Genomic DNA, 13,811 nt, shown 5'->3' with positions numbered 1-13,811 from the left:
ATGAGAGCTATTAAACTGGCAGATATTGACAGTAACATCTAATGCATTGTACAATAAATTCTGAGATTATTTCTCTTAAACTTTAATAACATTACATAAATATAGCCACAGCCATCGAAGACCTAAGATAACCAAATCTTTATGTAATCCTTTAAAACAAGTTCAAAAAGCCACTGAAAGAAATCGTGCTTCCAAACTCGTAAAAATAAAGATGCCATCCATTTGTGACCCTCGAGCACAAAACCAGGAATAATGGGTAATTTTTTTTGATTGAGATTTATACATCATCTAAATAAATAAATTAGCTTTCCATTGAAATATAGTTTGTTAGGTTTGGACAATATTTGGCCGAGATAAATTATTTGAAAATCTGAGGGTGCAAAAAATCTAAATATTGAGAAAATCAACTTTAAAGTTGTCCAAATTAAGTCCTTAGCCACATATATGGCTATTGATAAATAAGTGTTTGATATATTTATGGAAAATGTATAAAATATCTTAATGGGACATGATCTTTAATTAATATCCTAATGATTTTAGGCATAAAAACAATAATTTTGACCCATACAGTGTATTATTGGCTATTGCTACAAATATAGCCGTGCAACTTCCGACTAGTTTTGTGGTCCTGGGTCAGAGTTTTGGCTGTTCTCAAACTTTTTCATCATGCGGATCACTTCATGCTCCCCACCAAAAAAAAATGTGATGTAAACATTTTAAAACTTACAATTTTATGTAAACAAAACATATTAAATTATACAATGTAGTGCTGTTGGATAGTGTCTTATTTACACAGAATTTATGACACATTAATAAAACTTTAATACATTTTTTAATATAAAAAAAACTTTTTATTTTTGTAATAAAAATTGTGTAAAACTGGCCCCAGTTTGAAAACCACTACTATAAAGAACCTTTAACACCTGAAGAACCTTTCTGTTTCAAAAAAGGTTTGAATTGCATCGCTGTAAAAAACCTTTAAGCATCTTTACTTTTGAAAGGGTACACAGGAAAATGTGGCGTTTCTTTAAAAGACTCTGTGCTGGTATGACGGGTTACACTTCCAGTCTGAGATCCATCGGATCGGCCCATCTCAATGACTTTCAGTTTGTCCAAGGAAACACTTTGAATAATGTGAGTGTGTGATTTATCTGCCCATCCACACCATCAGCAGAATCGACAGCGGTCCGGGGGGCTGCGAACAACATCTATCTGTGCTTTCTGAATGACTGCATAACATGCATCATTATTAAAAGTAGCGGGATGCTATCAATATCATCTGGAATTAGAAGCTCGCCGCCAGCCGCCCATCGCTTGCTTTTCATCCTGATCTGCGTCTCATGGCAACAGGAGATGATGTTGATTTTTTCATCTATCAGGGGGATGCAGAGACAGACTGCAGCCATTAAACATGCAATAATGAATCATTAAAGGACACACACAACAACATTGATCTACTTCACAACAGTCATAGACGGCAAAATATTGACAGGCGTATGACAAACAAGTCTGCTTGGATTTTTATTTAGAAAGGTTTAATGTTAGTCAATGTGTTTGGTATTATTAGCTAAAGATGTCACTAGGTCTATATAGTTTATTTTATTTAGTGAACATATAAAAAAAAAAAAAGGAAAATCTACGCTTTTTGCTCGGATTGCATCCCAGTTGTAATCGTTTGTATCACAGTCTTCGGGTTGGTTGTCACAATATCTGTGGCAATGTTATTGGCCCACGCTGCTCAAGGCAGATGGTGCGATTGGCCGGGCAAACTGTCTCGAGCAGCCGGTGCTTTAAATTGTCCAATCAGAGCGTGTTCTCAGCATGTTATTAGCATATGGAGGCCTGTGATGATATGACGGAGGCCGAGGGTTTCAGATGCTGTCAGTGGATTGCTGTATGTGTCTGTGTGGGTGCAAATGAAGCGACTCTCTCGCCTGGCTTTTCAGTCATGGCGTTTAAAGATATAAAACTATTTGTGTCTTATCAGGATGAGAAAAAACTGACCCCAGATCATTACTAGATACGAATACAGTGAAAACAGCTTGTTGTCTGCTTTCCATCAGCTTCAGACGTAAATGTTATTGCTCAGAGATTTAATGGAGTTTACATTTGTATACAGTATATCATTTGAGGATCAACTTTGTTTAGGATGTTTCTTTCCAGATTCAAATTAGATGTCAAAACCCTCACAAAACCTAATTCTCAGATACCACAGCTATCAGTTTAGAAATTATGTTTTTATTATTTCAATATTTTTTATCATTTATTTTGTATCCATCACTATATGTATCCTCGACCACCTCTGATCAAAATACTGTTTTTTATGATTGATGGATGGATGAATGTGTGGATATCTATCTATTATAGGCAGATATATAAACAATATCCACCCTTAGTATATAGACAGAATTTGATTTAATTATTTGTGGTTAAACAAAATTTTCTAGCAGGTGTTACAACAAACCCTCCGTTTGTTACAATGAACCCCAACTATGGGGTAACATTTGCACTCATATCACTTTCGGCATAACTGTACGATACAAACAAACTTTAAGTGTTCATTTGTAGCAGAGATGTTTGTGTTGATTTTGTAAAAAATGATTAATCTAACTTAAATATGTTTTGATATATATATACAACACTGTTTAACTTATGATTCACTACATGTTCGTTTCATTTATATAACATACAACTCATGACCCGGTTGGGACTTTTCAATGAAATCCAGCGCATCAAACACACACGCAAAACTCCGCTGCTTCCCCGGATAAAAAACTATATTCATTGTTTTCATAAGGCTGACTTTCTTCTCCTTACATCCAAAAACACACTTCTTCTTTCGTGCCATTGTTGAGTTTTGAAATTAAACAAAGCTGTGTCGAGTGATATGATGTTTGTTTATTTCTAGCGTCTCCCGCCGATTGACGGGTGGGCGGGATTTTCCGGGGGAAGTGCCCATAAAAAGAAGTGATACGTATAGAAACCTCTAAAACGTCAGCTGGACCCGTAATCGAAAAAACTTTCCGAAACTTGTACTACGAACCCTGGCGAAGTGCAATCGGCACAGAAATACTCTGTAATACACACAACTGCTTTTTTGACGCTTTGCCTACGTTTAGCATGAGGAAACAATGAAATAACTGTTTTAATAAGTCATAATACATGAAATACCATTGAACCACCCCTTTAAAAAGTGATTTAACTTTTTGGTGGCACTCTGTCCCATGGCCTTGATTCCTACAGGACTACTCCACCCCCACAACAAAGGACACACCCACTTTTAAGTTTTTAAATAAAGGGGCAGTGTGAGGTTCATAAAGGTAGTTTGTTGCTTGCAAGTTTTAAAGGTGTGGTCCATTTTGAAAAAACACTTTGGAAAAGAGAGTCGGGCCGAGTACCAAAACACACTTGTAGCCAATCAGCAGTAAGGGGCGTGTCTAATAACCAACATCAAAAAAGGTCCAGATTCTATTGGGGTAGGGGCGCGCTTGTTTAGGCGATTTCAAATATCAACACTGGCTTTCAGAGATCACGCACCCCGCCTTTAACAGTTCAGTCATTTATTTAAGTTATACAATAGTTACCACTTGTATGTCTACATAATGCATCAACTCAAGATGTTTTTTAATACCTAAAACATCTGACTGTATCCCTCATCAGTTTTTCTCACTCTGTCTTTCTTTTAGCCAAGCTGTAATTGGTTTCTGTCTGTATCTTCACGGTCTCTTTTTAAAGAAGCTCGTGCTTCATGCTGTGTTCGTCTTCATCTGTCAGTGTGTGCTCAAACTCTGTCCTCCAAAATAGACACATTTGCATTTAGTGAGACAGTACAAAGATGATTTAAAGGAGTTTTTTATGGGCGCACCGCTAACGGGAGACGAGAGAGGAGGTTTTTAAAGAGAAACACATTTATTCAGGCACAGAAGCATTCATAATCAAGGTGATCTGTCCTGACCGTAGATCAGCGATGATGAGCACGGCTGTGTTAAGATGTCCAATTAAAAACATCATAGTTTAAATAAACCTTGAAAGAAATCTTTTAACTCGTAGGCCGCCATTTTGTTTACATCACAATACATGACGTCATACTATAGTATATAACTGTAGTAATATTAGCAACATGACATCAACACATAATTGTCACCTCTATCTATCTCTGTCTTTACCGTCTTTTGTTTTTCTATTCCAGACGATGCTCACGGCAATCTCCATGAGTGCTATCGCCACCAACGGTGTGGTACCTGGTAAGTAAATCCCTGATGGAGCTTAACTTGCATGCGGGTGTTGTCTTGGCAACAGGAAGCGGTCACCCTAGCAACAGTAACTCTTATGACCGGACAGCAATATCCTGAAAGCTGTATTTATGTATTCATAATCCAATGACCGCGGTCTGTTCTAATCACCACCTCGATCTCATCGTTTGATTGGAGGAGATCAGAGGTGAGATGAAATTACAGGGTTTGCTTCCTTTTCCATTGTTGATCAGCGATAGGCTGCTATTATCCCTCGAGTGCTAAAAGGTCTTTTCTATAGGCATGCGTCATTTTTGTAAGAAACAGGAAGTTATTGTCGGCTGAATTATGGTTTCTATGTTATTTTTCAGCATTGTTCGGTATTAAATTGGTGCCAAACACTATAATACAGACGTCACGCTTAAAAATAACATCACAAGGTCTGGCCATGTATGAAAGCCAGCACTGAAGAGTAAATATATGTATAGCTTTTCTAGTATTGCATTATTTTGTCCATGATGTCACAGTTTAGCATTTGTCGAAAACCATCAGTAATCGATGTGTCATGTTTGTATAGTTGCTGTCACCCTATTTGAGATGATAATTGTACACTAGGATATTTTCAGCCAAGCTTTGGGCCAAAAAGGCGTTGGGTTAAATCAAGGGTTCTCAAACTGAAGGGGGAGCAAGATGGTGTCGGGGGTCCCCAGTTTTAGGACATTTTAAAAACACATTAATTTATTATAAATTCTGTGTTAGTAAACCACTAACTAACAGCACTACATTGTATCATTTAATACATTTTGTTTAATTCAAATTAAAAGTTTGAGATTTGTTTATGTCATGAATTTTGTTTCGTCGAACAGTTTGAGAACCACTGAGTTAAATACACCCAGGAAATCTTTATATTTAACCCAACAATCGGTTGAAACAACCCAGCATGGGTTAAATTACAACCCAATGAGTTGTGTTTTTCCCTTTAAGACCAAATGCATGGGTTTAAGTTTCCTTACAGAGTCTTTTTTGTGGCAGAATAATACTTTAAATTATATAATTGTCTAAATTATTTATATTTCATATATCAACTGAATATACTGTGACCTTAATAGCTTCTTTAGTTATACTTTTAAAAAATAGTGTTAAGAATAGGTTCACTCTAAAAATGGGTGGGTTATTTTCGAGCCATAATGGGTAAATAATATTGAACAGAACACATGCTGGGTTAAAATGACCCAATGTTGGGTTGTTTTTATGCAACCATAAGTTGGGTTAAAACAACCCAGCATTTGGTAAATTTTAACCCAGCAATGTGTTCTGTCCAATATTTATCCATTATGGCTCAAAAATAACCAAAAGCCATTGTGTTGTTTCAATCCATGGTTGGGTTAAAGATGGACAAACCTAACCGTTGAGATTAAATTAACCTATGCTGAGTTGTTTTAACTCAAAATGTTGGGTCAAATATGGACCTTTTCTAGGTTTATTTAATCCAACGGTTGGATTTATTTCATATTTTACCCAATTTTTTTATTTAGCCCGGCATTGGGTTAAAAAGGGACAAACCCAACACGGTGGGTTGTAATTTAACATGTGCTGGGTTGTTTTAACCTTTAGTTGTGTTGAAGCAACCCAATTCTTTTTGGTGGTGTTGTTACTTTAGTAGCATTTACAAAAGGATCGCTTCACTTTAGTCTAACTGCTATAAATTAACTATAGTTTCAATGCAGCTTCCTCAACATCATTAAAATAAATGAAATGTAGAGGTTCAGAAGAGATTGTGGTTTTGCTTGGATGTTGATGGATAAACTAAATCAATGTTTATGTGTTTATAACAGCCGGAGGGTCGTATTACATGATCTCTCGTTCATTGGGTCCTGAGTTCGGTGGAGCTGTGGGGATCTGCTTTTACCTCGGCACCACCTATGCTGGAGCCATGTACATCCTGGGATGCATTGAGATCTTACTGGTGAGATGAAGAAGTCAATTTAAATACTTTAACTTTCATGTATCAAGAGTCTCAGCTCTCAGTTTGTCATGTCATTCAGTATTAATTTAGTCTCAGATGATGATTCTTATAACCTTTTGGGGAAATAAAATCAAACGCATCTGAGTCAATTGTTGATATGCAGTGTAACGTGTATAGAGTTATAACATTTACATAAATTGCATAGCTCAGATCATTTGGTCTTGGGAGAATCTGATAAAAGCTTTTTTGGTTCGTTTTGAGTCTGGATTGCAGATGTTTGTGTTTTGGCTAATCCGAGCACAGTGTTTCCCAATCCTGGTTCTCGAGGACCCCCTCCCAGAATGTTTTAGATGTCTTCTTATTTAACACACCTGGGAGGGGGTCCTCAGGACCAGGATTGGGAAGCACTGGTTTAAGACATTCTTAAGACTCTCATTTGCTCGTCTTGTATTCAGCTGCACAGACGTCACCTCATAATAATCCTGTTAATATTTGTTGTCAACAGTGTTGGGGAAAGTTACTTTTAAAAGTAATGCATTATAATATTAAGTTGCTCCCAAAAAAGTAACTAATTGTTTTACTTAGTTACTTTTCATGGAAAGTAACGCTTACATTACTTTTTAGTTTCTTTGCTTACTTTTTCTTGGCTGAGGCTTGATCTCTTTCAGGCCTTGCACGTGTTTTTATGACTGAAAAGTTCTGTATTCAGAAATTGCAAACTTTATCGCAAAAATGTCGAGCTCTGGCCTGCAATCTCAGTTTCTGATTCAAACGGTTCCCACACAGGCGTGTACGCAGAGAGTATAATGTGACTACGTTTAGTTTAATTCAGTACATGATTTTTTACAATCTAATTAATTCAACTAAAAAAGTAACTTGCATTACTTTTTTTTAAAAGTAACTCAAATATTAATGTGTACATTTAAAAAGTAATGCGTTACTTTACTCGATACTTTAGAAAAGTAATATTATTACGTAATGCGCGTTACCTGTAATGCGTTACCCCTCAACACTGGTTGTCAATGCTTACATATAACACAGAAAGGATTTTGTTTGCGCTGTTAAATCATTTCTTTAGTTGTCTTTAGTTCTTTAGTGCCGTCTCAGCATTTCATGGCATTCGTATTGTGTTTTAAAGACGGTGTGTGTGAAGTTTAACATTAGCTGTCTGATTTTTAAGTAAATGCAAGAACACACACAAAACTTCTTGTCTTTATTAGTGATGTCATCATCTGTCTTTCATCTTTATAACCTTCTTTTTTTTCTTCGTCTCTTTATTTTTTTGTTTCTACAAATCAACCATGACACAATCATGTACTGTATGTTTATGTCACCATGTCCTTGCAATAAAGCACTGTAGTGATATACCATAGTACAAATGATGTTACCATGCATAGTAGTTTTTTCGGTATAATTTCAATCTCTCTCTCTCTCTCTCTCTCTCTCTCTCTCTCTCTCTCTCTCTCTCTCTCTCTCTCCTGTGTAATTAAGTAATTATTCAGACTCTGCGTTTAATTGCCCCACTGATGAGCGCTATAGTGCATCATTCGTCTTGTATTTGAACACACGTCCTCCTTTCTGCTTTGCTCATCGGCTTTCTGGACCTCCGCTGTTCTGGGTTAATTCTTTCTTTAGAGGAACATAAGTTTAGCTGACATTCATCCATGCTGAATCTTCTTCGCAGTAGGAGATGCACACCTTGGTTTGAGTTTTATCCAGCCTACAGTTCAAAAAGACACTAAGACGTCTATTTATAAAGTGAGCTGAGCGCTGTATTGTGTAATCCTGCAGATACGATAAAAATGAGCAGGTCACTATAGCGACCGGCTGGTCAGATGTATGTGCGTGCATTTATCTGTTCATGCACATTTTATCAATTCAAAAAATAATCTTTTAATCACATGACACGCAAAATGTAATCGTAAAATTGGGTGAAGCCCACTTAAACATGTTCAGGTCTGCCAGACTTATGTATATTTTTTTAAATAAAAAACAACTTAACTGTGTTTTGAAAAAAACTCAAATTTGACTAAAAATGTATGATTCATTAATTTTAAACGAGCAAATTAATAGCAAGACAACAAAAATCCAACTCTACTAATCTTGTAATAGTAACACTTCCCACGGAATTTTTTCAAAATGTACTATTTATAGGTACAGTATGTGTTATATTTATGTTTTATTTGCATTAATTTATTGAAAATAAAAATGGGGAAAACATGGTGACAGTGTTTTCCAATCTTCAGTACTGCAAAGAAAACAAGTTCAAATTAATTTCTCAACCAACAAAATGTTGACCACAAAATACTTTTTACATGTATTTTAGGAAAAATTCAAAAAATAATTTTTTTGGGGGGAAAAAATATTTTTAGTCACATCTTTCGTGGGTCCTTTCATCTTTCATCCATCTAGAAATGATGATAAAGGTCAAACTGGAGTGGTCTCTCTACTTCACAGCTATATATATATATATATATTAGTGCTGGGCAAAAAAATTATAATCGCGATTAATCGTACACAAAATAAAAGTGATATTTTTGCATAATATATGTGCGTGTACTGTGTCTAATTATTATGTATATTTAACCACACACGCATTCATATATTCATTTCAGAATTGTTTTATTTATATATCATTTTTTAAAATGTATATTTAATATAGATTATATAAAAATATAAATAAATATATATAAACATGTAAATGTTTCTTAAATACATACATGAATGTGTGTGTATATATTCATACATAATAATTAGACACAGCACACACTCATATATTATACCAATAATCACTTTTATTTTGTATGCGATTAATCACGATTAATCTTTGCCCAGCACTAATATATATATATAAAAAAATTGCATGCTTGATTCTTTAATTCTTTTTAATTTATATATAGCACTTTTCACAATTAATTAATTGTTTTAAAGGAGCTCTACATTAATGAAAGCAGTAAAAAATGACTCCCTAGGGGTTGAAAAAGCTCTGAAAACTCTTCATTAGGCTAAAATTAGGGTTCTTATGCACTAAATGACAGTGCCGTGGTTGGATAGTGCATGGTATTATTATAATAAGATCCCCTTCTGACATCACAAGGGGAGCCAAATTCCAGTGACCTATTTTTCACATGCTCGCAGAGAATGGTTTACCAAAACAAAGTTACTGATTTGATCTTTCTCACATTTTCTAGCGACTTATAGCACTTAAACATGGAAAAGTCTGATTTTCATGATATGTCCCTTTTAACAGCTGCTCAAACATATATACTTAAAGGTTTATGGTATTGAATATATTTGAAGTCAGGAATAATGGTGAGCTGTGACTGCTTCACACCTGACTGCTTTTATTAACTCTTATACAACTGAATTCATTGTGTCTTTATACATCTCACTCATTTCTATGTATTTTATCTCTCATTGTTTGTTTGTTTTTCATTCTTTGTCTATTTACTTTTAGATTTCCCATCTTTATTTTATAGTTTTACCTGCTGTTTGTTTGGTCCATGTGTTCAGTGTGGTGAGGATGAGACTGAAGATGAGGATTTTAGTGAACATTGTAGCAGAAGCAGCACAAAATAAGAGTACAGATAGTCATTTGAAATGGCAAACGTGCCAGGCAGCGCTGCAAGAAACACCATTATACTATAAATAAATAATATGGTATGTCGTGCAGTTATGTTTGTAGACAACACGCTTTAAAAGTTATTAGCTGTAATGCACATGAAACTTTAAATCTGACTGTGGATGCGTCAAGAAGGACCAGTTTCAGTAGCCGAGACGAGGTTTTAAATTTAAAATGTGTAAAAAAAAGCTTTGATAAGCAGTTTGATGAATTGGCCATAGGTGTGAGTGTATCATCAATTTAACACTGACTTTATTCTTGGTTTGGTTTTGTATTACTATCGTTTCTTAGAAGTTATTTTTGTTGTTTTAAATTATCTTTCAATTCCTTTACAATTTGTTTTCCCCCTTCTCTTCATTTTTGGCCTTTACCTCAGATCTACATCGTACCACAAGCGGCCGTTTTTAAGATGGAGGGATTGGAGGGAGCGGAGGCCGAGGCGGCCATGCTGAACAACATGCGTGTTTACGGCACGCTGGTGCTCACTTTCATGGCTATCGTGGTGTTTGTAGGAGTGAAGTACGTCAACAAACTGGCGCTCGTCTTCCTCGCGTGTGTCATCTGTTCGATTCTCGCCGTTTACGCTGGAGTGATCAAAACGGCATTCGAGCCGCCCATATTTCCGTACGTTACATTAATATTACACACTTCACCTGTAACACATCATTAAAAGTTTTTTATAATGTCAGAACTTTTTTAATTAAATATTGTAACTTTATTACTTCCCATAATTTTGTGAACATGTCTTCTTCATGTGATTCTTCAGGTGAGACTTATTCTGTGTATCATCCAAAACAAATGTAAAAATGCCTGACGTTTAATTATTGATATATTTGCTTAAAGGTGCAGTGTGTAGGATCTTTTGACAGCAATGCAATGTAATATATATAAATAAACTATGTTTTAAGGGGTTAAGGTTTTTTACCTTAGATTCAGCCATTTTTATCTACATACACCGCAGGTCCCCTTACATGGAAGCCGCCATTTTGTGCCATCATGTTTCTACAGTAGCCCTAAATGGACAAACTGTTATAAAGAGTGTGTTTATCACTACATTGTCTATGTTTGTCCTGTGACGGCTTCCCGAGGTTCTCTAATTGCTTCGAAAGGAAGAGTTGCAATTCACAATCTCACCAGTAGATGCCGCTAAAATCTACACACTGCACCTTTAAAAGTTTTCCTGCATAGCCACACTTAAACAAAATCACAAGTCTACATTTTTTCAATTAGGGGTTTGATTTTAGGAGGTGTTGTGTAGCACAGGGCTCACTTTTGATCGACATTTCTCCAGGGATTTCAAAGTTTGAAATGATTGTGATGTCGCAGTGTGTGTGTGCTGGGAAACCGGACTCTGGTTTGGAAAGGATTCGACGTGTGCGCGAAGTTCATGGAAAAAGACAACGTCACGGTCACGACCCAACTATGGAGACTCTTTTGTGATTCCGAGTTTCTGAATGCGACCTGCGACTCTTATTTCACCAACAACAATATCACAGTGATCCAGGGCATTCCCGGAGTCACCAGCGGCATTCTGCGGGGTAAATATGAGCCTGCGTGCATGTAGTCATGTGATTAAATAACGAAATGTCATCATCCCAACAAACTGAATCATAACAAAGCTAAAGGAGACTTTTCATGTAGCCATTTATTTCGTTTATTTAATTTCTTGTTGTTGTGGTATAGTCTGGAGCAAGTGGAGAGTTTTGAAGACACCAAAAATGAATTAAAAGTTCTTGCGTTGGTGTATTTCACATAGAAACATGTAGTTGGAACAGAAATAAGTGCTTGATCTGAAGAAAAACAGACAATAGTCTTTAAATGACATTGAGCTAACAAATCCCCCAAACTTTGATATTGAAACGTATTCAACTTGTATGTAGCCTCGTTTTATTGCTCTTCATCTCTCCTTTAGAAAATCTCTTTGGGAATTACATGGAAAAGGGTGTTTTCATTGAGAAAGTGGGACTTCCTGCAGTCGAGGATTCAGATTCTGTCCCGACCAATACAAACCGTTATGTGCTGGCTGATATCACCTCCTTCTTTACCATGTTGGTGGGGATTTACTTCCCTTCTGTAACAGGTTAGTCTCAGAAATATGAAAAAGATACCTTACCGATGAGTTTTGACTACACATTATTTCCTGAATTACTAATACTGTAAGTAGGGCTTAAAATAAAAAAAGTAATGTATGGTAAAATAAAAATAAGATACACTGAAACATGTCTTTGTGTTTGATAGACAAATCTAAAGGATATAAATGATTGATTTATATTCAGAATAAATACATTAATGTAAAGGCATTTTTGGGTTTTGCATTTGGACAAAAGCCTTCAAAGGTTTAACCACTACATCATATGACCAGTTTATTGAAATTGTCTTGTAAACAGGTATCATGGCCGGATCAAACCGTTCTGGTGATCTGCGTGATGCGCAGAAGTCCATTCCCATCGGCACCATACTGGCCATCACCACAACGTCCATCATCTATATCCTACATCCATAAACATACACAGAGCTCCACCTAATGGACACAGTCTGACATAACACCCTCCTGTAATACATTATTGATTTATTCATGGACAAATCTCAAAGCCTTTAAGCATTCAGAATGTAAATGTACATTTCTGGACAGTTTACAAAGAAAGATTTTTGCTTATAATTAGGGATGCGTCATCGGCCGAGAATTAAAGATAAAAATGAAGATTACAACGACTGAAAGCAGCTGGCATGATGTTTGTTCACATATTTCTCTTTAACTGAAGTATTCAGATATGTCCAGTGTGCTGCTCTTTGGTTCGTGTATTGAAGGAACAGTTTTGAGGGATAAGTATGTGTACTTTTACACATATCTACTTTGAATAGAAATCTTTATGAGTAAATGAGATGATGTTTAACTGTGTTTTAGATTTGGTGAGGCTGTCAGAGGTAATCTGGTCATCGGGACGTTAGCGTGGCCGTCACCGTGGGTCATCGTTATTGGTTCATTCTTCTCCACCTGTGGGGCGGGGCTTCAAAGTTTGACAGGCGCTCCTCGTCTCTTACAGGCCATAGCACGAGATGGCATAGTGCCATTTCTTAGAGTAAGTGCATGTACATATAAATACATGAAAACTGTTTGCTTGTGTTTCGAAATGTGATCCTGGACCACAAAACCAGTCATAGGTCACATATGTATATTTGAAGAGTTTGGTTCCAAAACTAGATAACTCCGTTTTAGCATTTTTGTCAAAACATGTTTATTATTATGTTATCATGTTTTTATTGTGCTACTTAGCTGTATTTTTTGTTATGACGGGATAAAAATCAAAACAAACCAACTGCAGTTTGATTGATATTACCGATAATTGGAATGCACAATCAAAAAACGAGATTATTGAAAAATCTCATTTTGGAACCAAACTCTTCATTTATAGCAATAGCCAACAATACATTGTATGGGTCAAAATTATCGATTTTATGCCAAAAATCATTAGGATATTTAGTTAAGATCATGTTCCAAATATATTTTGTAAATTTTCTATCGTAAATATATAAAAAATGTTTCATCCTAAATACTGTTATATGTGTTGCTAAGGACTTCATTTGGAGAACTTTAAAGGTGCACCCTCAGATTTTTTAATAATTGTTTATCGGCCAAATATTGTCCTATCCTAACAAATCATATATTAATGGAAAGTTTATTTATTCAGCCTTCAGATGATGTTAAAATAAAAGATGCACCCATATATCGGCCAATAATCGGTATTGGTCGATAAAAGCAATTTTTCACACTATCTGCTATCGGTTGATAGTTTAAAAACAGCCGATAGTCATTGCCGATTTATATCCTGTCAATCAAAAGAGAACAGAAAAATGCAATAAATTTGAGCTCTGTGTATAGAAAATGTAAAGAAACATCACTAGTTTAATGTTCAATATTAGTGGTCTTTATATGAATAAATAACATACAGAATAATTAATCTTCAGAATTTAGTTAATGCAAGTTAATATA

At 35.6% G+C, this 13,811-nt stretch overlaps 1 protein-coding gene across 6 annotated transcripts in view; it reads left to right on the top strand.

Moving 5' to 3' along the window:
- The window catches only part of slc12a5a (solute carrier family 12 member 5a), a 149,600-nt gene that overhangs the window by 121,647 nt on the left and 14,142 nt on the right, over nucleotides 1-13,811 (top strand). For all 6 annotated transcript variants that reach the window (XM_073870523.1, XM_073870521.1, XM_073870522.1 and 3 more), the window contains 8 exons: nucleotides 4,190-4,244; nucleotides 6,068-6,198; nucleotides 10,197-10,444; nucleotides 11,147-11,358; nucleotides 11,733-11,900; nucleotides 12,208-12,310; nucleotides 12,594-12,647; nucleotides 12,726-12,900. In XM_073870523.1, coding sequence (XP_073726624.1) covers nucleotides 4,190-4,244; nucleotides 6,068-6,198; nucleotides 10,197-10,444; nucleotides 11,147-11,358; nucleotides 11,733-11,900; nucleotides 12,208-12,310; nucleotides 12,594-12,647; nucleotides 12,726-12,900 — 1,146 coding nt within the window. The remainder of the gene's footprint in view (nucleotides 1-4,189; nucleotides 4,245-6,067; nucleotides 6,199-10,196; nucleotides 10,445-11,146; nucleotides 11,359-11,732; nucleotides 11,901-12,207; nucleotides 12,311-12,593; nucleotides 12,648-12,725; nucleotides 12,901-13,811) is intronic.

This window comes from Misgurnus anguillicaudatus, chromosome 8 (genome assembly GCF_027580225.2).
Source record: "Misgurnus anguillicaudatus chromosome 8, ASM2758022v2, whole genome shotgun sequence".
NCBI classification, from domain to species: domain Eukaryota; kingdom Metazoa; phylum Chordata; class Actinopteri; order Cypriniformes; family Cobitidae; genus Misgurnus; species Misgurnus anguillicaudatus.
Note: the sequence above shows the minus strand (reverse complement) of the source record. Positions and strands in the feature narration are given on the sequence as shown.